The sequence below is a fragment of the Phasianus colchicus genome, chromosome 9 (genome assembly GCF_987193195.1).
Source record: "Phasianus colchicus chromosome 9, bPhaCol1.hap1.1, whole genome shotgun sequence".
Lineage (NCBI taxonomy): Eukaryota > Metazoa > Chordata > Aves > Galliformes > Phasianidae > Phasianus > Phasianus colchicus.
In genome coordinates, this window is record NC_143444.1 from 5,527,682 (window position 1) to 5,555,409 (window position 27,728).

General features: G+C 41.5%; 2 protein-coding genes across 2 annotated transcripts in view; both read left to right on the plus strand.

Moving 5' to 3' along the window:
• The window catches only part of NIBAN1 (niban apoptosis regulator 1), a 62,048-nt gene extending 52,405 nt beyond the window's left edge, over window positions 1–9,643 (plus strand). The window contains exons 11-14 of the mRNA XM_031595512.2: window positions 2,092–2,202; window positions 2,755–2,862; window positions 4,683–4,794; window positions 5,732–9,643. Of these exons, the coding sequence (XP_031451372.2) occupies window positions 2,092–2,202; window positions 2,755–2,862; window positions 4,683–4,794; window positions 5,732–7,410 (2,010 nt within the window). The 3' untranslated portion in view covers window positions 7,411–9,643. The remainder of the gene's footprint in view (window positions 1–2,091; window positions 2,203–2,754; window positions 2,863–4,682; window positions 4,795–5,731) is intronic.
• A 429-nt stretch (window positions 9,644–10,072) lies between these two features.
• EDEM3 (ER degradation enhancing alpha-mannosidase like protein 3) overlaps window positions 10,073–27,728 on the plus strand; it is a 29,527-nt gene continuing 11,871 nt past the window's right edge. The window contains exons 1-13 of the mRNA XM_031595513.2: window positions 10,073–10,378; window positions 12,523–12,568; window positions 15,839–15,939; window positions 17,963–18,002; window positions 19,372–19,484; window positions 20,175–20,328; window positions 21,288–21,422; window positions 22,616–22,721; window positions 23,302–23,399; window positions 24,461–24,586; window positions 25,124–25,207; window positions 26,284–26,367; window positions 26,888–27,012. Of these exons, the coding sequence (XP_031451373.2) occupies window positions 10,215–10,378; window positions 12,523–12,568; window positions 15,839–15,939; window positions 17,963–18,002; window positions 19,372–19,484; window positions 20,175–20,328; window positions 21,288–21,422; window positions 22,616–22,721; window positions 23,302–23,399; window positions 24,461–24,586; window positions 25,124–25,207; window positions 26,284–26,367; window positions 26,888–27,012 (1,376 nt within the window). The 5' untranslated portion in view covers window positions 10,073–10,214. The remainder of the gene's footprint in view (window positions 10,379–12,522; window positions 12,569–15,838; window positions 15,940–17,962; window positions 18,003–19,371; window positions 19,485–20,174; window positions 20,329–21,287; window positions 21,423–22,615; window positions 22,722–23,301; window positions 23,400–24,460; window positions 24,587–25,123; window positions 25,208–26,283; window positions 26,368–26,887; window positions 27,013–27,728) is intronic.

Genomic DNA, 27,728 nt, shown 5'->3' on the forward strand with positions numbered 1-27,728 from the left:
AGATCTATTAAGACCTATCCGGCAGGCTTCTTACCATTGCTAGAATGCAGGGCAGGTTTGGCCTTGTTGAATTTGTTGAATCCTGTGATTTTAATCCATAGTTGAGAAACGAAGTAATATAGTTGGTCATCTTGTGAAATGGAGCTGGTCTCGTTACGTGACGTGGGAATTGTGGACAAGGAAAACATGTTTTTAACACAGTGCTGGGATAAGATTTTCCCAAAAACAGTTCTTCTAAGTACAGCAATGATCAGCTGCCAAAGAACTAATTAGAATTAAAATTCTGATTTTGCATCTGAGCCTCTATTCCAAAATGCTGCTCAAACAAAATGTCTTTGAGTAAGTGAAGACCATAAATAAAGACAAAGAACTAGACAGAAAATACATCCCATACAAATCAAGTTTTGATTTGGGTTACTTTTTTGTTGTTGTTTTGTGTTTTTTTTTTTCCAGGAGGGAACAAAAGTGAAAGTTCACAATAAATAAGTTAAATGAAAGCAGAAGTTATTCTGATAATGCTGTTACTGCCTCTCTGTCTTTAAGAGGCTATTATTTTTCTCATAAAAATAGTAACTAGTTTCACTTTGTGTCCACGGGTGTTTATTTTATTAACAAGTCAAGTCAGATGTTTCTCATGTCGTTTTAATATAAAACAAGCTTTTGGATTAACTCTAACTTGGAGACATTGGAGGATTCTTCTTTAGCGCACAGCTACAGGTTTGGGAGCTTGGCATCCTCTAGTGGTCAAATTTGGGAGTGAAGCTCTTAGTGTAAATAAACCAGCTCTAGTGACTCTGTTAGTTTATGATTTGCTTCAAATAAAAATGCAGATTAGAAGTGAGTCATTCCTCTGGGAATCAGCTTCCAATTTTACACCATTTGTGTCTTTTTACTCTATGAGAAGACTTGCAGTGCTTGAGCCTTTACTGTGCTGCCTCTTGATGCACACACAGAAGAAGCAAACTTGCATCTAAACCATTTCTCCATTGTGTAGAAATACAGTCTGTGTGGTCCAATTCCACATCATCTGCAAAGTCAGTTAAAAAATCACCTTTCAGCATTTGTTACCACTTATCTGCATGCATGAAAATGTTAATGGGCTTGGAGGAAATAAGTGTCTTATAAGTGTTCATGTGCAATGTGAAGCAAGACCTAACAGTACTGATGGCTTCTCTGTGGTGTTCCCATCTTCCCCAATAAAACTGAATGGAAACACTAAGAAGAAGCAAAGGGTCTTTAAGTATAATTACCACTTGCAGAATTGTTTTTCTGAAATGTCTTCTCGTAGTACAGTACATGAATCTCTGGATAACTGTAATAAATACTAGCCCAACAGAACTTGTAAGAAATTACTGCTCTATTTGAGATATTTGTTTATTTATAAGGAAAGATACTAATTAATAACTTTGTAAAAAAGAATTATCTACGTTATTAATTATCAAGACCAATAGAATCTGATAGCAGTCAATGGGAATCTTCTTATTAGGATAATAAATTTTGTCTGCAGCCTTTATAGCCACTGGATTCTATTTCTTGTCTTTGTTGCCATCAGTTTGGATGGTGACTTGAGATTAAATCTATGCAAGAAAGCTATTGTATCAGATTAAAGATGCCAAGGTTTAATTTCCTTTATTTAGTGCAACATTTCTGTGCATGTTAGCCTTTAGGCTACTGAAACAGAGTAGCAACAGGAACGCATTTTTGGACATAATAACCGAATCTGCTCTAAGTTTGCTGAAATAACAGTTGAGCAGGCTTGCTGGTATTGACCCAGCTTTTAACTTCAGATAGAAGTTGAGATTGTTTCATTTTCTTATGCTCTTGAAATAGTGTAAGAAATTCTTCTTTTTGTTTTCCAATTCCAAAACAGGGTGTTGCAATCAAAACTAGACAAGGCACTTCTCCGCCTTCTGCAATCATTTGAAGAGCTTGACAGTATTTATGGATTCTAAGCACTTCATTTTTTTCTCTGCTTCACCCTCTCAGAAGTACAATTGAAGTTAGTGGTTACATTTAGCAGGCTTCTTCATGTGTGTATAAATTGTACGTTACTGGCCTTTAACAGATCTTTTTTATTATCATCACTCTTAGCTGATGGAAAACGCAGTTTATACTTTTGAGCAGCTGTTCTCTCCGAGTCGCCAGGCAGATTCAGGAAAAGTCGCAACAACCCTTGAAAAAGTCAAGCAGAGAGTGCTGAAGGTAAATGTTACAGCTTTTGTGTAGTAAGACCTTGGGCTGCGCCTTTAAATGAATTTCACTTTGTGTTTTAAAGAAGATATCTTTTTCCATCTGGTGGGATATACTGATTTGGTGGCTTTTAGCAAAGCCACTTATTCTGGGGGGTAAAACTTAGATCTGGGGAGACAGTTGTAAGGCTATCTACGTAGGCAGTGCTTTTAATTACAATTAAATCAGCTGCAGGTCTGAGTAAATCATTTTATATTAGATTTTGTATTAGCCTGCTCCTAGAATTCATTATCCTTAGTGCTGAAATAACTGCAGAGAGCAAGCACAGGGCCGTTTCTGGCCCAGGAAGAAAAACTGAAAGGAAAAGATTCCAGAATCTCCCTGATCTTAAATAATTTTTCCACGAGCTGCAGTAACCTGCATGGGAATCGAAACCGCCAAATGTGCCCATTGGTATCCTTTGGGATTTGCCAGTCAGCACTTACAAGAGCCAGTTCCTCCTGTGAGTAATGAATAACATCCAACACGATTGGGCTTGTTTCTCTTTTTGTCTGTTTCTGACAGCAATATGATTATGACAGCAGCACTGTCCGAAAGAAGATATTTCAAGAAGCACTGGTGCAAATTACTTTGCCCACAATGCAGAAGACGTTGGCTTCAACATGCAAACCAGTAGGTTACATTTCTGCTCTGTTATTTAAAAAAAAAAACAAACCAAAACAAGAAAGTAATAGGAGGCTGGGAAAGATTAACACCTTGGCTGTAAGTCCTAAACTTTGTAAAGCTGTTTCATCTCAAGGAGTTGCCTGTTTGGATAAATGGCATTTAGATGGTTAAAATGGCATTTACCAGGTTATGACTATAGCAGCAGGGTAGGAGATGTGGAGTGATTTCAACGTAGAGGGAAGCTGCATTTACAGCTTGCTTTCTGAAACATAGCTGCAGACCTCTGCCTATCCCCATTTCGTGTGTTCCCTAAAAAGCTGAAGTCCCCTCAATCCAGATTCCTCTCACTATCTGACAGTTGCAGGGTTAGGTTATGAGCTTGTCCCTGTATTCAGCACTGAGAGGCATCGCTGTGACCATATACAGCCTCTGCTTAGCACCTCCTTCAAAACCAAATGCCTGTTTGGGTGACAGAAGCACCCCGCAGACAGGCTGTGGACTGTTCTGGTGATTGGTCAGAACAGCCATCAGATATGGCTGACTGATGTTCAGTGATTCTAAACTGAAGTAGTTGTGTCAGCAGTCAGGAAACAAATATACAGAGGCTGCCTCTGTTGCCCCTAATGCTGCTGGTAGGTTAATTAGTACCCTGCAAACAATTGCCTTGGTTCCATGGAGATGGTATCAGTGTTCCTGCATGAGGGGCCAGCTAGAATACTTCACCTGGGCTTAAATTAAATAGCCTTTACCCTTCTTGCATCTCTTCTTGTGTGCTCATTGTAGCAGATGGAAGATGACTGCCCTAAGCTATCTCTGCCTCCCTGCCCTTTTGTTTCACTGATGTTCATCAGTTCCCTGAGCCTGCAAGCTCTCACCACACTGTGTTTTTCTTTCCTACTTCTCTAGCTTGTTTCAGTTTAAGAAAAAACAACGAGTTAAACCAAGTTATGCTTATGAATCTTTGAGTACAGATCATTAAAAAGTTAGATCTTTCAAAAATGTATTCACTCTCTTCTGTGTATTGTTCTACCTTCTTTCCTATCCCCACAACAATAGTATTAACTCTCTGCAGCATCAGCAGGATATGGCTATGCACAGGAGCAAGCAAGGAAGCAAAAGCATTTTATCCCCTTGAATACAGAGAGAGTGGAATCCCATCTAGTGTCCTTTCCATATGGGACACAGGAGGTATTGGTGGTGCAAACTTCCCAACGACCTTCTGAGTTCATGCCTCTGCAGCAGCGAGCAGCCAGCTCCAAAAGCAGGGGTAGGACAGCTGACAGGCCCAGCCAGCTCTTGCTCTTGTGCTAGGAAACCATGATGTTAGGCTGTAGACACCTCTAGTGGGCAGGGCTCAGTTCATTTTCTTTTTATAGACAACCAAGCTGGTTCCTAAGGACCACGACTCAATTATTGCCTAGATATAGCCTATTACATCTAAACCACTAAGTTCAATATGGTGCACACCTGCTTAAAAACAAAACAAAAAAACAAAAAAACCCTGTATCTCCCTTGCTCCCTGTGGATTTGCTTCCTTAGACAAACAGTGAGGCATTTCCTCACTGGATCTTTCTTTCAGAACTGTTTATTCTAGTGAAGATGGCAATGATGACGGTGATCTATCATTCTCAGTGATCTGATGGCAATGACAATGATCTGCAGTGTTTGAGAAGTGTACAGTTAATTGTGAAAATACATCATTTGCTCATAGTTGAAAAGAAGCACTGCAAGATATGGTAGATGCTTCCCTATCGAAGTAAGACACTCAAAGTCTCTCAAGTAGTTGCATTTTTGTGCTTCTGTTTCTTTCTTGTGTGTCTGCACAGGAGCTGCAGAAATACGAGCAGTTCATTTTTGCGGATTACACCAGCGTGATCCAAGTAGAGAACGTGTACGAAGAGATTTTATATCAGATGCTGCTTGAAGAAACCCTGAAAGGTGAGAATTCCCTTGTATAACAGTGATAACCTTCTGGCCAGAGGCTGGGGGTTAGCTATTGCTTCAGGGCAGCCCAGAGCCTTAACCTGGCAGTTTCACAGCCAAGTCTCAGCTTTCCAAAGACTGGAGATTGCAGTGCTACAGTGCTTGGATTCAGTTCACCAAATGTGAGGCAAGCCCTAGAATCTGAATCCATATAGCAGCATTACTAAGCTTGGGAAACTCAAAATTACAGCATGGCATAAGCATACTTCTAACAAAGTGTAATTATGCCAGCCTCACTTTGTCTTGATTCCCCAGGCCAAGGAGTGAAATCATGCTTTTATTTGCAAAGACCTGGTGACATCTAATGGCAGTGGAAATGAATTTCCCCAAATGAAATGTACTGCCTGATGCTGTTTCCAGCACATTACTGTCACCAGTGCAGCATTCCCTGCAGGCCTCTTTGCTTGTGTGTATGAAAATGAAGCCATGCTATGGCATATAGCACATATATGAAATATTTCTCTCTCTCTGGAATGGTCTGCCTATCTACATGCTAGATAAAAGACAAGCTTCTGTATTGTCCACTGCCCCTTTGTGGCACTCCTATTCCAAAATATCAATCTAATGTTTAATGTAATGAGTACACTTTATTTCATTTATTCGGTGTAACTACTTCTGCATTTAAACATTACCTTTTTGCACCACAGAGCTTGTAGTAGTTTTGCATTATAGCAATGTCAAACTTAGGTTTGAAGTTCCATTATTCAGAACAGAAAAATCTTTCTCTCCTCCCCTAAAAAAGACAAGCAAATTGAAAATAAATTGAAAATAGAAACTACTGTTGTCTGTAATATCAAAATGCATGACGTTTGAAACTCAAGGAAATGATGTACCTTCTTCAGTGTGCCTCTGTCAGTCTTTCCAACCAGTTTCATGTTTCTGTTCTACTTAGTGATAAAAGAAGCCGCCGTTCTAAAGAAGCACAACCTCTTTGAAGATAACTTGAACCTGCCCTGTGAAAGCGTGTCCAGTTTAACTGATCTGAAGACCCCTTCAGGGTCAGCACAAACCACTCCCGCTAAGAAGCCTTCTACCACCAGAATGGAAGCATCAGATACCGAAACCCAAAGTGAGGAGACGCTCATCGTGACTGAAAAGATTTTGTGGGAGAAGGATCATGAGGATAGAAAGCCATCAGACAAAGAGGCGGTCATTTCTGTTAATATGGGTGGTAGTAAGGCAAGCAAAAGTGAAGAAGTCATTGCAGATATCAGTGAAAAACAGGAGTCCCTTTCCACTACCCCTACAAAGCAAGAATTTGCAGAGGGAAATACTTCCTTGGAGAATGAAAGCATGGTGAAAGCAGACTCTGTAGGGGACACTGAGAAAAAGCCTAAGACACAAGAAGAAGCTGTGGAGGAAGAAGTAGCTTATGGAACTGAAAATACATTGAGAGATGTCAGTCCTGGAAAAGAACTTAAGGTACATGAAGGAGCAGTGGAGGAGAAGGTGACTTCTGAAAAAGAAAGCAAAGTGAAGGAAGAAGGTGTTCAGATAGAGCTGACTTCCCCACCTAATAAAACAGCAGAAACAGAGATTTTAGGAAGTGCTGAAATGAAAATCGAGATAGAAAAAGGGGTTACAGAAGAACTGTCACAGAGTGAAAATGAAGCAGGAACTGGATTTGAAAAGGGTGGTAAAGAAAAAAGCAAGGAGCAAGGAGCAAGTACTGAGATTAGTGTTGCTTCCCAGGATGAACACACAGGGAAAGGAGCATCTGGGGATAATCCTGAGAAGGAAAGTAAGATGGAAGTAATGAACTGTGAACCTCTTGATGGTGTGAATGAGATAAGGAACTTGCTGATGGTAACGGTTGAGTTACCAGCTGATGCTTCACCTGAGCAGGTAGAAGAGATTTGTGAAGCTGAGATGGTAAAGCTGCAAGAGTATGAAGGGAACGATGAGATAAGCAAAACGGCCGCAGTAGAAGTTCAGGTGAGCCAGACGATGGTGAATAAGAATGCAGCAGAATGCACAGAGTTCAAGGAGGACCAGCTGTCTTCATCTAGCTGTGGGACAGATGGTACCAGCATAGGGAATGTGTCCAAGGTTGGCCGCAGTGTGGCACAGGCAGAATGGCTGGTGGAAATCTCAGATACACCTCAAGAGGTAAAGTCAGAAGTTGAGATCAAGCAAAGCATGTGGTACACAGATGGAGGAGACTGTGATAGTGATAGATTGCATCCAGAAGAACATGCTGAAAATGCATCTGAAGACAAAAGATTAAGTGAGGAGGAAGGAGGAGCAGGGAACAGTCATGCTGGCCTGGTGGAGGTAGGGACTGAGAGCTTTTCTCATAAGCCTGCTGAAAATCCAGATGCAACACAAGTGCCCATTCTGAATAGAGAAGAGCCAAGAGGAGGACTGGTAGATGTGCCATTTCTGTCAGTGGCAGAACCAGACAAGGCGAGTGCTGTACAGGTCACAGCAGGTGCTGAGCCTGGTGAGAGCGAAGGGAAGCCAGAAGGTGAATCATCTTCACAAGTGGAAATAAAAAGTTCAGAAGTAAATAATGTTTTCACACAAGAAAACAGAGAAGATAGTTCTGTACAGCAAAGCCCTGAAGAGTAAGAAGCATTTTTCAGCCCAGCCCTCTAGGATTTATTTGCTCCAGAAATCCCTCTTTAATTGTGAATACGTACTTGAATCTGAGCTAGAGGAAATGGGCTGCACTGTGGTATTACCAGCTCTTACAGTTTTGTTACAGATCCCTTCCTGAGTGATGGGCGATAGGTTTCTTTTCAGTTAAAACCCTCTCTGTTTAAAACCAGATCACTGTTGGGAAACCTCATCTTTCACTTCAAATTTGCTGCCTTTTATGATTATAGAAAAGTTTGAAAATGTGTCCACTGAATGCTTCCAAAGCAACTCATCCCCAACTAGAAAGTTATTATAACAACGTAATACGTGTTTTAGCAGAGGAGTAGCTCATGGTTTTTAAATGCATGGATTTGACAGTACTGTTACAATTCTTAGGTGGTTGGTACATAGGTTACTATTCAGTATTTGCATGCAATATATGGGAAATAAATAAAACTTTTAGTAGTCAAGCAGTACCAGATAGTTAATTTAGTAGGCTGCTCAAAAGCTACACCCAGTGCAGAGGCTGCCAACTGATTACTTAATTATATTGAAGTTTTGACAGGTAGTAAAGACAAGCAAGTGTTCTATCTTTTTTTTTTTTTTCTTATTGCTATATTTAAAATGGGGGAAATATGGGAGCAGGTTTCTCAGTCCCACTCTGCACTTCTGGGTTATTTAGCCTTCCAGAGCACTTTATGGCTATTTTATTTTATTTTATTTCATGGAAAGGAAAGATGAGGATGTTTACAGTAACTGTAACCATTAGGCAGCATCTCTTTGTTTTACTTCCCACCATGAAATTTACTCACTGATATCTAATACAGAATATTAAGAGTCCTGCCATTTACACTGTTACTGACTTAACTTAGAGTTACCCAGTTCTGTAAGCCTTTTTAGGTGCATACACAACATCTTACATTGCAATGTTTGTGAAATATCATGATCATTGTGTATAATCTCTAATACAGACATTAACTGAAGCAAAAATCAGCTAAGGGTTATTTACTTGTGCTTAAATTTTGGGAGGGCAGAACCACGTTTTGAAAGCAGTGATTAAAATGAGAACTGTTGCTTTTGTAGCCAGCGTATTGTCATCCACAGCAAATTGTGACCTGTGTACAAAGCTGCTTATAAGCATTATTTGCACACAGCATTTAAAGAGCATGCACAAAAAGAAATGAAAACAGCAGTTTAACAAAACAGATCAAGACCGCACTTCAGAGGTCAGGCTAGGGCACCTTAAAAATTTAGCTTGAGGTTTCTGACTCTGAATGAGTACAGGACAGGGCAGGACAGCGAGATCAACAAGTAAACATAGTAAGTAAAATTTGCACCCGTGAAGGCATGGGAATAAATAGCAAACTGCCAAAGCGCATCATACTTGCTGGCTCTTAACAAGCTGCAAAAAGTCTATCATGTAATGCTATCAAAATCTGCTATAATACTAACAGAGAATGGACACTAGAGGAACAGGCAGACATTACTGCCTACGTGTGTTGAGTAGACTAACCGAGTGTAGTGTCACCACTGTAAAATAAGCACGAATCCTGCTCCTTGCAGGAGCCATACGGTGTACAAACATCAGCGTCACAGATCCTTTCCTTGCAAAAGTCCTTTGCAGTATTGTTTCCTCTGTATACTTGGTGCAAAATTACTCACTTGCAGACCACTACCAGCTCTTTTTTTTTTTTTTACAAATAATTAGTTATCACACTGTCGGCTTTTTTGTTTTTTATTTTGTTACAGCTCTGTAGTTACTTGTCCTTGGTACTAAACATTAAGTGAAGTTCAACGTGGTGAGGGGCTCTCGTGTCTTTTGTGTGCGTTTTCCTGTACGTTCTGGTGATCACAGAGGGACGAGGCCTCAGGATAAAGGAGCACATTGTGAGGGGGCAGAACACACACAGTTATGCCAGGCCACTGACCAGAGAAACAAGCATTGCTGAGTAATTTGTACGGCTTTTTGCTCTCACATGGAAGAAGCCCTTCAAAGGGCCGTGCTGGGGGTATTTGGGGGGAAGGGGGGCACTTGTGGGGGTCCCGGCCACACTAGGCAGGCTCCAGAACGTGATGCTTGTAACTCTAACAGACACTGATTAAAACAATAAAGCACACTCTTCCCTTCCACTGCGATGAGGAGGGTGGTGGTGTTTTTGTTTGGGATCCCTTGGTACGGAGTGCTGCTTTTTTAAACACAAGGACTGCAGGCGATAACCCGCCCTGCGGGCTGCGCTTCGTGTCTGAGGGGGCAAATAAATAAGTAGGTAGGTAGGTAGGTAAGTAAATAAATAAATAAGTAAATAGGTAGAAAAGCGAAAGGGGGCGGACGAGAGCAGCGCGCGCAACCGCCTCATGGCGGCGAACTGCATCTCCCGGCACGCATCGCGCGCACCATTCCGCTGTGGGGAGGCGGCCGGGCGCACCCGATGCACGCCGGGAATTGAAGTCCCGGCGACCGCGCATGCGCCTCGCGCCGCCCGCGCCCGCCCCTCCTTTTGTCCACGTCGCCCCTCGGCGCCCGGTGTGCATTCGCGGTCACGTGCTCTGCTGCGCCCTCTCGTCCGGCGGCTCCGATTGGCTGAGCGACGCGGCGCGTGCGGGGGGACCCGGAAGCGGCGGCTCGAGGCGGTTTCCCTGGCTACGCCAAAGGAAAGCGCTGGGCCGGGCCGGGCCCTTCCGCCTGCGCGTCTGCGCCGGGAGCCGCGGCCGCCGCGCCACGAGGGGCGGGCAGCGGGCGGAATGGGCCGCGGCCGGAGCCGGAGCCGGGCCTAGCGGCGGGCAGGCGGGCGGCCATGAGCGGAGCTGCGGGCTGCCGGGGCGGCGGCGGCGGAGAGCGGGGGCCTCGCTGGAGGAGACCGTGGAAGCTCCTGGCCCTCGGCCTCCTCTCCGCCTCCTCCGTGCTGGCGGCAGCGCCGGGCGCCGGGGCCATGAGCAAGGAGGAGAAGCGGCGGCTGGGGTGAGCGCGGCGGGGCCGGGAGCGGGCGGCGGCGTCGTCCCCTGAGCGCGTTGCGGGCCGGGCTTCCCGCCGGCACGGCTGTCGCGGCCGCTGGCGCTGCCTCGTGCGGGGCCGCGGCCCCGAGCCGGGCTGCGCTGCTGGGAGAGGCGGTCAGAGCTGACCGCGAGCCTGAGTGCGGCCGTAGCTGCGGGGCGTGTGAGCGGCCGGTGTCGTGGAGGTGAAGAGGCGAGTGTACGTGCGGGCCTGCCAGGGGTCGGTATTTAAGGTGAACGATTGCGAGCCTTTACATTTCGTAGCGTGTGGTGGGCTGGAAGGGATCCTCGAGCCCAACCCCTGCCCCCACAGCACCGCCAACCCTATGGCTGTGAGCGGTGCCCAGCTCAGGGCTGTGCCCACTGTCATCAGCCTGTGCTGGGGTTAATCGCAGTACATAAAGTGCCTCGGCCAAAACCAGAAGGCACTCACAGCTATAAGTGCACTTCCACGCTTAAAACAGTGAGATCACATGCAAATCTTTTAGGTAAGGTGCTGTGATTTGGGGAGGACCGTCTCTTCCCCTGAGCTTTGGTGATAGAATCATAGCTCCTGTTTGTTTGCTTGTAAGAAGCTGGCTTGCTTTTGCTGTGGGTGTTAGTTGAAGGATAAAGACTGCCATACAACTGGCACTGCGTGGAGTAGCATTGCTCTGGCAGACCTTAGATGAACTGCACATCATGATTGCATGACCTGGGCAGCCTGGGCTGGTATGAAATGTGGAGGTTGGTGGCCCTGCATGTGGCAGGGGGATTGGAGATTCATGATCCTTGAGGTCCCTTCCAACCCTGGCCATTCTGTGATTTCCATGTGTTGCTGGGGCAGCTTCACCCCTCGCATCAGCTGCAGAGCAGTGGTGCTATTTGTGCTAGAGAAGTACTGTGCTGCCTTTCAGTTATTAATCATTAGGTATAAGCTGCTATACAACTGTGGTCACGTTTGCAGTTGGTGAGGTTTTGCAGCACGGGTTCTCAGGGTGCTCACAGTGAATAGTGGTGCATGTTTTTCCCATGTGACTGCATAATGAGTTTAAACTTTACTGTTTGGTTTAAAACTTCAGCATTCACAGCTTGAATCTGCATCTGTCATTGGTGCATCCCACTGCTCTTTGTGTCTTGTGTCAGTTGCAGGCACTCTGTGTGTCTGCTCAACGACACAATCATGACAATGATGCTTTCATCAAACATCCTGTGAACTTAAATTGCACATAGAGAGACAGAAGCTGTGAACAGCTTTCTGGGCACTGAATCACGGAGCAGCGTTGTGTGCTGAGCCCTGGGCTGAGGCTGCAGCAGCAGGTCCCAGCAAGATGTGGTCCCTGAAGCACTGGGAACTGGAGTCCCATCTATGCTTCCAAAGGCTTAATGCACTGGGGCAGTGGAAATTATGGCTCAGCTTCAGCTCGTTGAATTAAATCAGCAATTTAGATCATAATTCCTGTTTCTTTTGTGTTTGGTCTTATCAGCGGAGGTAGTGAATGATGTAGGTGTTAGCTTAGGAATCAGTATGCCCTTTTGCCTTGCAGGGCTCCTTTGTCAAACAGGTATGGTTGGAAGCAGTGCTGTCTCTCTGAGAAACAGCACTGCTTTGTATAGCAGTGTTTCTCACATGGACTGCTTTTCTAATGTGTAAAATGTGTCTACAAGGATCTTCTTTACCATATGCTTGCCAAGGTCCCTAACACGAGGAAGTACCTCGTAACTTATCTGAATCATGGACAGGAATTTCTGCTGTGTCAGTTGGTTTTAGTGTGGGTGATTACGAGAAGAGTGTAACTGTGCTGGCTGTTGCTGAGCCAGGAATGTGTCCCATCTCCAGTTTTCATGCGTGGTGACACCTACAGCTGCTTAAGAGGAAGCACAGGGGGCTGGAAGAGAGTCCTCATGTGAAGTACTTCAAGTTTAGTGAAGAAAAATTTGAACAGTAGCCAGATTAGGAGAAACTATTTTGCCTCATTGCTTTTACTTGAATAGAGTGCACTGCTAAAATAGCTGGAGCTGAAACTCAGATGCAGAATGTATTACATCTTGCTGTTCTAAGATGGTGTGTTAAAGGACATTGTGGGGCAGACCACTAATGCTTTTTTTTTTTCCCCTTGCTTTGTTTTTTAGAAACCAAGTGCTGGAAATGTTTGACCACGCATATAGCAATTATATGGTAAGAAAAGTACCTGTTTGCTTCTGATTTTTCATAATTGTTATGGCTGACCTGGAAAAGAAAGCCACCTTCAGTGCATGATGTCCTACAGATGCATCAGGAGGGTACTAGGGAAAACAAAGTTGAAATAAAAAAGAGCATTTGTATGCCCTTCAGAAAGAGCTTAACAGATCTTACTCAGGAAGAGAGATATCAGAAGAGTTACAGTGGATTTCAGATTGGTAGCTGGGAACTCTGTAGTCATCTGATCCTGGAGAGTTTGGGTGGTTCCTGTTTATTTTGTGGGTACAAACTAAGTCAAATACTTCTTGTAAAGGAAGGTATGTTAGATGCACTTTGGTAGTTCTTGGACAAACAAGTACGCTTTGTAGAACAGGGGAGGAAAAAAGAGAATTTGATGTCTAATCTGTGCATTCTCTCCTCTTCTGAGGATGTGACTGTCATATGACAGCGAGCCACGCTTGCTTTGGTTTCTTCTCATATGGCTTGTGATTTTCTGAGCAGGTGTCTTCATGCTCTCAGTATGCGGAGCCAGTTTGCAATCTAATCAACTTTGAAATAGGTTAGCTTAGGTTAGATATGTTCAGGAGTGAAGAATTACTTGGTGCGCTGACTTTCTCAAGCAAATTATTTTTAAACATGCTCTGAGGTAATACATTGCTGAGGAGAAGCTGTGGCTAATATAAAATATTTGTTCTTGCTGAGTTTAGCAAAGCAATTCTTGTGTTCTTTGTGGCTGTGGCAGAAACCTCTCTTTTCAGTTGCACCTGTTCCTGCAGGACAGACGTGTCAGTATCGTGCCACGTGTCCCAACTTCTGTATCGTGACTTTACTCTTTAAAACATAGGGAAGCTTAAAAGCTCGTCAATTAAAAGTGTATATACGTTATGAGAGGCATTGAATTATCGTGTAGAAAGCCAAGCAAGAGTATTTTCATGAGTTGCAGTTCCCTTCTTAACGTGGACCCTTGCTTTTGGGCACCTTAGCAGTTCAGGCTTTTTGGTGATGATTTGTAGCTAGTTATCTGGGTCTGTTCAAGTCCTTTGGCTTGACTTTCTAATCACATTCTGAAGGAAAAACTGTTAGGTACTTGGTTAAATTGGACAAAAAGGTGTGTGGCTGTAGTAGGGCTCTGTGCTCCTCCTGTTGGCTGTGATAAGCTGGGAGCTGCTACATGTCTTGCCACATCTGAAACGAGAAAAGTTCTAATTAAGGAGAGGAATGACTTCAGCCATCCTGGAAACTCTGAAGCCAAAAGGATATTTACTTGCCATGTAGGCTGGGGCACTGAACAAACAGAAGTGTGGCTTGTTTGTTCAAAGCTGAAGAAAAGATTAGGATGTTGGATTCTTACAGCAAGAAAATAGTGTATTTTTGCAGCCGCTTCTGAAACAACCAGCTGAAAAGCTTTGCTTTTCTGTTTCTATTAATAAGTGTTGTAGAATTGTGTTTGCTGGAAGACTGAAAATTCATGTTTGCATGCCCTCCGTGTTGTAGGTGCAGCACCAGGAGCAGGTGTGTCTTTTTTCTTTATCCAAGTACCATGTTGCACTGAACACACAGTCCTGATTTAGGAAACATGATTGTCCCTCCTATCAGATTGTGCTGCAGTTCCAGAGTATCCATGGAGTGTATTTGTACAGTAACTCCCTGAAGCATGCTTATTGAAACATATGCCATATTTTGTATTTCATGTCAGTCTCCTCCCTATGAGGTTACTTGAAGGGGACAAGTTAAAAGCCGGGTATCACTTGATATGACAGCCTTTTCCTGTTCTGGATAGTCTACATGAGCTTCTGTTCTCCCAAACACTTCTGGTTCCTTATGGTGTAGATTAGAAGCTGATTTTCTCCTTTTATTATCACAATTTTTTCTCCTTAAGCCATTGATCTTAGTTTTAACTTTACTTTTGCCATGTCCTTCTTGAGTCTGTTTTTTCTGAACACTTTGCACAGATATTCAGAAACATCTGAGCCATGTTAACATGATCTAGATTCTGGCTTTTGTCGTTGTGCTTGAGGAGAACAAAGAGTTGTGCAAAGATCCAAATACCCGGGTGGTAGATGGGGAAACAAACCGTCAGTTTCAAAGAAGTAGCTGTAAGAGCTGCTTATTTATAGAAGACTGCTTTTCCTTTGCCTTTCTGTTTCATGTTTGGATGTAGATTTTTTTTTACTGTATATTTGGATAGATTTAGAATATGTTTACTTGCAGTTTCAGCTGCAATAACTTAACTTTTTTAACCTGTCATGTTAGTTACTCAGGCTGTAAAATGGTGCAGTGCCAATTTCCTGATGGATCAAGTGGGCTCTGTCGCCAGTGTAGGACTTCTAATGGAGAAACAATTCCTTGTGTATGTGCTTTTTTTATTAGGTCTGTTTAAGATTCATCTTTCTGAATGTTGTTGGCCCCTCTTGCAGTTTTTCAGTAAACCTCTCCTGCTGCACAGTGATGAATTTCATATTTAGGTGTACTTCATGAGATATCCTATTTTGGTGGCAGCTTAAACCTACAAGGCTTACAGCAACACAAAGTATGAACAGGGGGGTATGCAGTGTGCCTGGCTTAGTTGAATGGTGCCCTGCTGTTACTTCTGCCTCAGTGGCAGGAAGTCATGTTACACTGCTTCTTGCTCTATAGGGAGCTTTTCTGAAAGAATGGGAGTAGCCTTTGCATTTCCTACACATCTGTAGCAGTGCTGTGCTCTTCAACTGGATGAAGCTTTTAATGAGCTTGGTCTCATGAAGCTTCTTCTGAATGTTACCTTTTGTTCTGCTTTGTGTAATGACTTAACATACTGTTTTACCTTCCAAGTGAGTTCTCTTATCAGTCACTGATTGTGACCCTGAGTCACTTATGTTCACCTAGAAGAGTTCCCAAAGTGACTTTGAGGTCTGATTCCCTCTGATTTGTCCATGAAATACCAGTTCCTTGACAAAGCCTGCGTTAGTACCAGTTCTTCAGCTCATCTAAAAGATAATTTCTGCCTAAGAAATGTAATAATTTTTGTATGCACCTTGTTTCTAAAAACACAGCTGTTAATCTAGATTAGTAGTGAGTTGTGGATCTTGGGGGTATTTTTTGGCTGTGCTGTTGGTTGTTCCAGACTTCTTTGGGAGGTTGGAGAGTGAGCTCCTGTTGCTCTATTCAGCTCTGCAATTAATTGTTTTTTAATGAAGTACAACAGAACTGGACTTGCTTTTAGCAAGCTCTGAAGATTCACTGGAATGGCTGTAACAGTTCAAACTATCTTCCCTTGTTTCCCTGCAGGATCATGCCTATCCAGCTGATGAACTCATGCCTTTAACTTGTCGTGGACGGGTGCGGGGTCAGGAGCCGAGTCGTGGGGACGTGGATGATGCCCTGGGAAAGTCAGTGTTTGAAACACTTACTGACACATCTAAGCCTCTAGGAATCTACATACAGCTTGCAACCTGTAACACTTGGCTGTTCAGCCAACGTGCCCAGACAATTATTTGTTGTCAAAGATTCTGTGGGAGCATGCAGATCAGTAATTTGTCTCAAAAGTTCTCCTATGAAGGGGAAAAAAAGCTATTGGAAAAAACCCCATAGTTGTTTAACTTCTTCCACTTAGGCAGAAATGGCTTTTCCATTTCTCCCATGATTTTAACTGATGTGGATTTGTACCTTAATCAGGAAAAGAGAATTGACTGCTGATTAAGATGCAAAGATAATTTTTATATATATATTTATTCTGCAAGTGTTTTCTGTAGCAGAGCTAAGGGAGCAGAGCTGTAGTGTTAGTGAGTGTATCACAGAATCATAGAATTGCTCAGGTTGAAAAGGACCTTCAGGATCATAAAGTCAAACCACAACCTAACCAAGTAACTACTAAATACAGGGGTTAATTTTCAGCTGCACAAAACAGTAAGCTGCTATCCATTATGCTGGCCTTATAAGTGATACTTAAAATGCTTTCTCTAGTAGAAGGCTCTGAGAAAACATAATTAGTCAAATGTTCATCACATGCATGATAGCCTGAGGCCCTTGCCTGAGTATAAACCGTTATTTCAGAGCTGGAAGTTCTTCATAATTTTTCTCTTAGGATAAACTGTAATATAAAATACTGATCCTTTAGCCAACAAAATGTAGATTTTAAATTCTCCAAGCTAAATCGAGCAATCAGAGCCACAGTTTAATTTCTCTAAGTGTTTCTAATAGATCTTTTTCCCCACAAGTGTTGTCTGTATGCGGACAGTTTATGTTCCTAAAGTAAATACTTAAATAGCAGCAGATGATGGTTTTATTGATGTTCTTCGCCAGAATGGCATTAATCAAAGTCAGAGTGCTTTAAGGTAACACACTGTATGTTATTGTGTCATTTTGGTTATTTTTTATTACATAGAAAACTTATTCTACAGATTCTTATATAGTCTTGCTATCTTTAAAACTGCATGGATCAACCTTGGAGGTATTGAGAGAGATGACTGATGAGAAAGAATTGTTGAAAACTTGGTTTTTTAACCTGGCCATTCTTTTTAATGACCTTTATTTACGCAGTAGCTTGCTGTCATTTGAGTGAAAATGCCTTTCAGTCCTGTAGTTGCATTGAATGGTTCAAATACCTATATTTCTGCATACATACCATTTTATGGTCCTACTAATCAGCTATGTTTTTAGGCATTGGATTTCTTTTATAATACTTTATCTTGCCAGCTGGCTCATCAGTTGTGTTCTATACTATTCTTTGCAGTCATGCGTGGTTTTTTACAAAGGAAAATCACAGGTTGAGACAGTTGCTTCATATTCTAAGAATTCTTTTCCATGAGTGCTGTCTGTCTGTTAACTTAAGAATGACTTCACTGTGTTTAGCCAAACATCCACCCAACTTCGTGTGCACTAAACAGCCCAGAGAAGAATAAGGGTTTAGGACAAGCCTTGTTGCAATACTCCTTTTGCAAACAGTGCATCCTACTGCAGCTGGGTACCATGTCTCTCTTAAAAGCCTTGCAAAGAGAACAAAATAACACTTTCTTTATTCTTTCACTGCTGAGTTGAACACTGAGTATGATTGCAGCAAACAGTAGTTTTTCCTGAAATAGATATATGGAGCAGTTTCTGTTTGGAGCGACTTTTTGATCTTTCTAAATAAATGAAACCTTTTTATTATTTAATAAGTTCACCATTCTTTTTAAAAAGGAAAGGTGAGGGAAGAGGTTGAAAAAGACTTTGAACAATGCTGGGTCTCTTTTCAATAGATTTTATTGGAGAAGAGAAATAAAAATGCTTACAATAGCTTTAAAAGCTTTGCAGTAAATAAAGGAATCTTTATAATCCTCACTTCTGTGTTACTGCTTTTAAAATTGCTATTAAATGACCTAATTTTTAAATGCACAGGTTTATAATGAATCCATTTCACATCTTATTTCATAGGTTCTCCCTGACCTTGATTGATACCTTGGACACTCTTGTGGTAGGTTTGATTTGTTGGTAAACTTGGGTAGAGCAAAAATACTGTCTTCTGGTGTTCAGACCTGACTTCAGATTTGGTTTGTTTGAAAAATATCTACACCTTCATCACCTGTGATCTTTAGCCATCTGTTAGAATTGGCCACTGCTGTGGAACTGGAAAGTGCTGTAATGGTGGTAGTCAGAATTGATTGCAATACTAGAACACTTCCTCTGTATTTCACTGATGCTTTATCCTTTCTTGGGCTCTGTCTTAACAAAAATGTAAGCAAGGTTTTTTATCAATTATAGCTTCAAGTAACATTCTTACTGAGAGGTGAACACCTCTGCTACCTACTGAGGTGGTTTTCTTGTTTGCTTGTTTTCTTAAATTGCATGTGCATGTTTTGTGGATGAATTTGCAGGGACTTAAATGCGTATTTAAGAAGTGCACCCTGGGCACATGTGCCAGGAAGTGTTGCCACAACCTCTTCCTGAAAGATGTCAATTGTCAATGTAGTACTTCCCGTTAGACTTCAGTCCTTTTTTGACGTATCTTGTAGTCATAAAATAGATTTTGGAAATTAGGGATCATTTTTGGCCATTCACATCTCCCAGCAAATCAATTTAAAGCTCTGAAAATCCTGACTGCACTGACTTGGTGTGTGAGTCATGTAATGCTCATCTTCCGACAGCTCTTCTCTCCTCATGATCTGCTGTGAGATGACCTTTGGCTGTCCCTGAATCACAAATGTTGAAAATGCAGAGTCTGTTACTCTCGGATTATTGGATTTTATTCTTTTCTTGTCTTAGGGCAGGATTAATACTTGTTGGATTTAAAGGCACTTAGGTAATGAATTGGATAAGTCACAAAAGTTCTTAAAGATGGATTAAAAAAGTCAGTGTGAAAGCAAACCTGTAGGAAATGCTGGAGCTGTTCTTCAGGCAAAAGGAGAACTCTTCTGGGAGGAAAAAGGCTGAGGGGACATTCACTGAGTTTGGGATGTGGCTTAGATAGGAGGCTTCTGTTAACTGGAGGCAGTGGAACGGCCCAGTCTCTGCTTGCACTGTTGTTGCACCCTGGTGCACTGCAGTTATGCTGTGGATAGGGGAACACACAAACAGCTGGGTAATAGTTAAGGTATATTCTTTATTCCTTGTACTTTATTCTTTGCACTTTATTCTTTGCATAATGCTTTCATTTGCTTTCTTCTATCTCCTTAGAAAAGCAATAGTAGTAATGTCTGTTCACAGTGTATCAGAACATGACCAGAATACCAATGCAAGGTGTCTGAAATGCTTTCCTTATTAAACTGTTGCTCTTGTTCTTCCCCGCTGTATGACTGCATAAAGCTGTGTTGGAACCTAAACACTTGGTTATGTTTGTATTCCAGGTGTTAAATAAAACCAAAGAGTTTGAAGAGGCTGTAAAAAAAGTAATAAAGGATGTTAATTTAGATAACGACATAGTTGTATCTGTCTTTGAAACCAACATAAGAGTCCTTGGGTGAGTAACTTTCACATTTTCAGAGTTCTTTACAACTCTTATTTTTAGTTAAATGTCCTTAAGGCATTCCTGTATGCTGTGTCACCTCGTTTAGAATAGTTGTTCCTTTGTCAGTTAGCATAATTCAAACCTGCCCTAAGGAAGGTTTTAAAATGCTAGGCAGGAATCAATGCAGCGGTACTGAATCAAGCTGACCCCGTCTGACTGCTGCAGGCACAGCTTCTTTGATTAAAAAGAACCTATGTGTGCTGAAGGAGCAGTATTCTGTTGTAATGGAAACAGTCGTAAAGATTGCACTGCTCAATACTTGGTTTAATAGAGCATCTCAGTGCTATTTCAGTACTTAGGATAGGAAGCTATTTCCTATTGGAAGGGACCTGTGGAGGCCTCCACTGCAACTTCCTGACCAAAGCAGGTTAGCTTTAAGCTATGTGCAGTGAGAGGTGCTAGCTGTCCTGAACAACTGTGGATGAATTGGTGATTCATCTGTAGCTTGGGAGAGTCCTAAACAATAAGATTTGCTCTTAAAATACTCTTAAAATTCTTGATGGTAGTTGCATCTGCTTAGCCTTCCTGAAAACTGTGATCACAGCTCAGTTATTTACATAGTCATCTGCATCACAGAAACTGCTGCACTGCTGTTTAGATGGATGTACCTATTGAGCTGTGGATGTTTCCTCTTGTTTTTAGTGGTCTCCTTGGTGGTCATTCAGTGGCAATTATGCTGAAAGACAAAGGTGAATACATGCAGTGGTACAACGGCGAACTTCTGCACATGGCAAAGGAGCTGGGCTACAAACTTTTACCTGCCTTTAACACCACTAGTGGTCTCCCTTACCCAAGAGTAAGTTCTGTGCATTCTGCAGTTCAGAAGTACTTCCATAAGCAAAATCTTTCTTGTTTGGTTTTAATTTCAATTTCTGCAATCTCTTGCACGCGTATTAAGGATACAGGGGGGAAAAAAAACAAACAGCTTTAGGTGCTTTGAACCCCCAAGCTTCCAGCTCTGACAGTTCTAATATACACTCTTGTGTGTAAATAACAAACACAGCAATATTGTCTCATTGCTGTCTGCTGGTTTCTTGTTCCTGTAGCCACCAGCAAGTAGCTGAGAGTAATTTTTGTTTTTGCACGTATCTCTCAGCCAGTGAAAAATTAACCAGTGAGCACGTGAACACAGAACTGGTTCAACTTCATAGTCAGCATCTGATCTTTAAGAGGGCAAATGTAACTGAGAAGCTGTAATTAAAAACATTCACTTAACAAAATATCTGTCATATTCAAACAAAGCATGGTATGTATTCTTTGAATGACAGATTCAGGTTCAGTGAATCAACATTTTTCTACTTGGAAAGGTCTGTTGCAAAATGTTTGGTGTTTCTCAACATTCTGGTTTGATGATCCTCTCTTGAATGTGCCTGGTACAAAAGCAGCTCCATCTGCTGGTACCCCCTCCAGCCAGGAGTTTTGAGATGTTTGCAGAGCTTAATTCCAGGAGCACTTCTGATGGTCTGAGTTTGGGTTTTCAGGTCAATAAATTGCTAGGACTTGATTGTCAGAATGGTATTCTTTAATCGAATGTCCAGTGAACTACACCACAGATCTCTGGGTGTTTTTGTCTTTGTTCTGGATGATTCTGTGTGTGTTTGAGGTGGCAATACGTGGTGAAACAGAGCAAAATTAAAGGTGGGAGTTGTCGTCTTTTTTTTGTCTTGGAAAATGTGTGGATCTAATTGCTCTACAGATGGGTATAAATTCTTGCAGCTAGTAAAAATAAAGGTAAAAATCTCTGCTTTTCTTTAGGTTAATTTAAAGTTCGGTGTAAGACATCCAGAGGCACGAACAGGAACAGAAACTGACACCTGCACAGCTTGTGCAGGTACCTTGATCCTTGAGTTTGCAGCTTTAAGCCGATTCACAGGAACATCTATATTTGAGGTTTGCTTGTTTTCATCTCTTGGTTTTTGGGGGATTAGGTGTTCATTTGTTTTGTTACGTTTCTGTAATTTGGAATGGGTGCATATCTTAAGGGTTCTGCAGAAAAGGTCTTCGTGCATTCAGGTTTGTGTTTTGGGGCTTCTTCCTAACAGTGTTCATTTGACTTTCTTGAAAGCTTACAAGAAGTGATTTTGTTTGAAAATAATTATAATAATACAGAATTAAACAACAAACAACCTGAAGACTCTAGCAAGAGGATGTTATTTACGTAGGTTTAAGATAGAGGGGTCAGGGCAAGCAACAGGAAAAGTGACCCTTTTCTTGAAGGTCCGTGAGATATTTGTATCTGAAAATCAACTTAAAAAAGGGAGAATTAATCACTCTTGTGATATTTTTGCCATGTATCCTGCTAGCAATCAGCATTCTGCAGGCATTTGTGCACTGCCCTTCTTTGAACCGTCTCTTGGTACCTGTCTAGATAATATGCTCACTTGTTTTAAACGTTTGCCATTTTGTTGAGATTTACTGTTTGGTAGTTAGTAAACACCTCTTGCTCAGGTTAAATTATAGTCTCTTGAGAGATTCGGTGAGTCCAAGAATACTAAGCAGTCACTGCAGGTGATAATGAGGTTTGTAGTATGGTAAGAAAACTCTGTTCTGAAATTTTGGATTAGACTTTGTCTTAACAATATTTTTTCTGTTTTCTTTGTCACAAAGCAGGAAAGATTAAAATAGTAAAACAACAATATGTCCCTTTTAACGAAGAGAAGAAATCATAAAACCATCGGTATTATGGTTTTGTGCTGTACATTAGAGTGTATTTTTAGAAGTGCCTCAGCAAGTACAGTCCCAGTGAAGTTGTACAACACCTAACCGGGGGTTTGATTTTGATGTCAGCAGAAAGCTAAATGATATTTTATAAGTTTATGGGTGGTGGTTTTTTTTATTCTAAAGAAGGCAGGCTCTTTCAAATCCAGATCTGTGGTCTTTCAGTAGGGACCTGCTGTAACTACTTACACTGAACGTAGACTGAACATGCTGCTACTTAAGTATATGCAGCATTGTACTGAGTTCTATAATTTTGTGAGACATGAAACATCTTAATAGCTCACAGCATCTTAATTTCAGTAGACAATAACAGTCTTTATCTATGTTCTTCTGTAATTTCCTTTAACAGTGTTCTGTTGTTGCAGGAATATGCACGGAAAGCTCTTGACTTCATTTGGGAAAAGAGGCAGCGCAGCAGCAATTTGGTGGGTGTTACAATTAATATTCACACAGGAGACTGGGTCCGCAAAGGTGAGTGCTATTCTGAGTCCAGGCTTGCTGAGAGCAGGTGGTTTGGGGCAAGGAAAATATGTTGACAATTTTTCCCCCCCTATGTTTATATAGACTGCTTTAAAATGTTAATGGGATGGGCACATGGAGCAAGATAAACGTGCTAAACTGAGGCCTGACTTTCCTCTGAAAGCGTACTTTGGTTGAGAAACTAGTTTCCTTTGTTTCAAGGGTGTTCTCTGATTCACTTTAGTGCTCAGATAGTGCATCTCAAGGCATTCCTTTCAAAGATCCTGCTATAAACACACTGTGAAAATACAGATAGGACTGTGGTTGTATATGGCAGTCAGTAGAAATCTTTTCGTAAGAGAAAAGCACAGCCAGCTAAAATGCATGTCTGTGTTATTATGTGTATTGGTATTGCAAAGTCTTTAGTGTAGGCATACAGTATTGTGTATCTGCATCCATCCACCCTTTAACTCTAGTTACAGACAGCTTTTCCTTTTACTGAAAGCGTCTTTAAAATCAAAATGAAGTTATGTGAAGGTACTCTTGTAGCTACTTAAAGTCAAACCAACTTTTCATTTTCTGCTGCTTCTAGATAGTGGAGTTGGAGCGGGAATAGATTCATATTATGAATATTTATTAAAAGCCTACGTCTTGCTGGGAGATGACAGTTTCCTGGAAAGATTTAACACGGTAAGTTAACACCTTGCTCAGGGTTGTTCCTCCTGTTCTGGCTAATTTAAGACTGTTGTCAGTCATCTGTATTGTAAGTCATCTGTTAGTCTGTGATCTTTAGCAGAATTCCTGTGGCTTCTGATGTCTGTAGTGCCAGCTCTTTTTAATGAGTTTTTGCTAATCTGGGTTGATCTATCCCCCCAGCAGCTATTGTAACCCCAGCCAACGAAGGTAGGAATCTTCTAGACAGTTTTCCAGTCCAGGAGAATCTGTATTTCAAGATTGTCGTGGCTGGTATAATACTGAAAAGATTTCTTTAAAGCAGTGAAAAGGCTTTGTGTTACAAATCATGCTACAACTTCCTTCTGTTCTGGAGCAATAAAATCTGAAAATCAAAACCCAAATCTTTCATTGTGTTGCAGATCTTAAGGACCAGGCACACATTTAAGTATATTTACTTAGATTCCTAAATTTGTAAGGTTTTTCAGTAACTCCATCAGCATCATTCTTTCATAAGAATATTCCTTCTTTCGAAAATAGCAATATGCAATAAAAACACTTTTTTATCTTAAAATTATAGAACCATTAAGGTTGGAAAAGACCTCTAAGACCATTTAGTCTGGCCGTCCACCTGCCATCAATATTGCCCTCTAAGCCATGGCCTTCAGTACCACATCTACCCTTTCCTTAAACGCTTCCAGGGATGGTGACTCCACCACCTCCCTGAGCAGCCTGTGCCAGAGTCTCACTGCTCTTTCTGAGAAGAAATTCTTCCTAATATCCGACCCTAACTGTGATAGCTACTTGTTTACGACGTGGCTGCTGAGGATCCCTTTCTACATATGTTACCTTGGAAAATGTGACTTGAATAGCATGTGTAATACTGTGGAGCATTGCAATACCTGCTACCTGTTTTGCTTGCGAAACTTGAAACTCATAGGCATTGCCAAATGCAGTAATGATTGAGAGTGTTGTACGTGTCCTTCCATTGACACAGAATGCCATAGGGTTGTTTATATAAATCTGTCTCTTAAAGTGTGTTGATAATATAAGCTTGTTATTTTCCTGTTATTTGTCAGCACTATGATGCCATAATGAAATACATTAGCCAACCACCTCTCCTTCTTGATGTTCATATTCATAAGCCAATGCTAAATGCTAGGACCTGGATGGACTCTTTGCTGGCATTCTTCCCAGGGTTGCAGGTAATGTTTAAAAAGCTGTGTACAGATTAATTTTAATAAGAAGGGAACAATTAAATAGACTGGATATATAAGTAACGAGTCAAGCTTTGTCATCTGGTTTTCAAAAACCTGAATTGAAGTTTCTGTACTCAATTTCTGTGCTGTGGTGCAAATTGATGTGCATCAAGAAAAGCACGTCCATGTGATTCTCATCCTTCACTCCTGAAGACACTTGAATTAAATTGCCTTCTTAGTAGTCTAGAGACAAACTTTTTAGTTTGTTTGCTAGTTACATCTTTAAGACAAACTGAATCATGTTTCCACAACCATTGTCTGAAAGTGGTAAAGATCCTTTTTCTATGCACGCAGTCTTCATGAGCTCAGTGATGTGTGTAAAAACTTCTTAAGGATTATCAATGCCTTAGAATGAAAGAGGGTGATGTTTACAGTGTGTATCTGCTGCAAATGTAGAAATTGGTGTGCAGTGTGAGTGTGCCTAACTTCAAATATCATTTGTGTGTGTGGTAAGTTCGTGTCTATTTTGTTACTGAATTTTAGGTATTGAAAGGTGATATTAGACCTGCTATTGAAACTCATGAGATGCTGTATCAAGTTATAAAGAAGCATAACTTTCTTCCTGAGGTAAGGTGATGGGGATTTGATCATATAAATTAATTCTTAATTTGAAAAGTGTCAGCTATCCATTCGAAACAGCAGTAGGTATCACGTCGTTAAAATCAGAGGCTCACTTCCATTCTTATGCAATTTACAGTTCTAATGACAGCTGTTTTGAAGGTGAAATATTGTCATTTAGCTAGGCTGTAATTAACATGGTAATAATAATTAATAATTGCTGAGACTTTGCGTTTCAGCCTTTCAAAATTGACTTTGTCTCATTGCAATTTGCATAGTTTATATAAACACACGTGGTTGTAGCTGTTTGGTAACATAATGGCATTAATGCTAAAGATGTTTTTTCAGGGAGAAGGGAGATTTTGGAAGATCTCTTGCTGGTTTTTAAGCCAATATGCCATACCCTATAGCAAAGGCAGTGTTTAAACCTTAGTATGAACTAGTAATTAATGTAATCTGTCACAGAAGTGCCAGCGGATATTAAGAGTGAATGCATAGAATGGGAAACTTTCAGGTAACTGCCTTCTGGTCTCTGGCATTTCTTATGTTAGAAACAATTGCTTACAATCTGTCAGTCTGAAATGACACTTTAATGTAGTGGAAGTGTCAGGTGGTAGTGTATTTGCAGATATGGTATTTGTCAGCTCTGCTCAGTCTCTGTAACAGCCCTGCATCGGGCTTCTCTGCCTGGATTGCAGCAGTGTGCTTGAGCAGGTGGAGGAGATTGAAGGCTGCATGCTCTCTCCTGGGACTGGAGCACAAACTTTCAGCTGGCTCCTCTTACCTCCTGAGAGTCCTACACACTCAAGTGGCTGGATGGTGTCAGGATTCCAGTGCTGGCACAGCTTAATCTCATTTGTGCTAAATGTGCTACAGTGCTGTGTTAGGTTTTGACCTGAAATGTACTAACTGAATGGAGGTTCCTCTGGTGTCCAGAGGTTGATACTGGGCCTTCAGTCCTCCACTAGTGCACTGTAGTTGATGTAGTACTGTTAATGTGGATGTCGGAAGAAACTGCCGTGTGGTTTTATTCTGGAATTTATTTCTGACTATTTATTTTGGGTTTTTTGGGTTTTTTTCCTCAGGCTTTCACAACAGACTTCAGAGTTCATTGGGCTCAGCATCCTTTAAGGCCTGAATTTGCTGAAAGCACTTACTTCCTGTATAAGGTAAAGTCACTTTCATTCTTCTGACTTTTGGTTGCACCAAGGGTTTTGCTGGTGCTTTGTTTCAGTTACAGAATGAGTAGCCTGTCTTCAGGCTATTCTGTAATACTTCCAGATGGAAGCATTATTGGTATCAAAAATTGTTCTAGAAATGTTGTTTTATATGCCTAGAATTAAAAAAGAAAGACACTATATGTCAAAAGATCATACTTTTAAAGTTATTTAGAGTTTCTTGAGCTCTCTCAGGGATCATCTAGAGACTTGAGTACAAAAACTACTTTGTAATTTACAGAGCTGCAACTAATGTCTTGGACTTCTGTAAGCATTTTCATGTGCTTGTGTGCATATCTGCAAAAATGACAACATGTCTGAGGTCCCCTTTGTGACTTTTGAGTACTTTTGAGAAATTAGCCTTACTGGTGTCTAGGAAGCTATGGGAAATAATATTGCTGCTAGTAAAATAAAAATTGCTAATAGTATGGTAAGTCTGAGTGCACCTGTTTGTTTTTTGTTGTTTTAATAGGCTACAGGGGATCCTTACTATCTAGAAGTAGGAAAAACACTCATTGAAAACTTAAACAAGTATGCAAGAGTGCCTTGTGGGTTTGCTGCAATGAAGGACGTTCGTACGGGAAGCCATGAAGACAGGTGAAGACATCTGTTTATTTGAAAATCTAGTTATCTTTCTGATGAAACTGAATTAATTGATTTCTGAAAACAGGCAAATTACTCATTGAGGTCCTTTCCAACCCAAGCCATTACACAGAATTTGAGGGGTGGAAAGTACCTCAGGAGATTGAGTCCAATCCCACAGCAGCTAAAGCGAGTTCCCTACAATGGGCCACACAGGTGGGCATCCAGATGGATCTCAAATACCTCCACAGGAGACTCCACAACCTCTCTGGGCGGTGTGTTCCAGTGCTGCATCACCCTGACTGTAAAGAAATTCTTGTTTATGTTAGCACAAAACTTCCTTTGTTCACGTTTTAGGCCATTGCTCCTTATTCTATCAGTACACACCACCGAGAAGAGCCTGGCCTTATCTTTTTGCCTCCCACCTCCCTTTAGATATTTATAGACAGTGATCAGATTCCCTCTCAGTTTTTCCCCAGGCTGAACAGACCCAGGTTGCTCAGCCTTTCTTGATATGGGAGATGTCCCACGCCCTTCATCATTTGGAGATTCATGATCCTTGAGGTGCCTTCCAACCCTGGCAATTCTGTGATTTTTGAGGCCCTCTGCTGGACTCCTTCTAGGAGATCCATGTCTTTTTTGAGTTGGGGAGCTCTGAACAGTTCTATGATTGATAACTAAGTCTGAAATTATCAATTTTTATCAAAATCTGTAAACTATTCCAGTGGTTG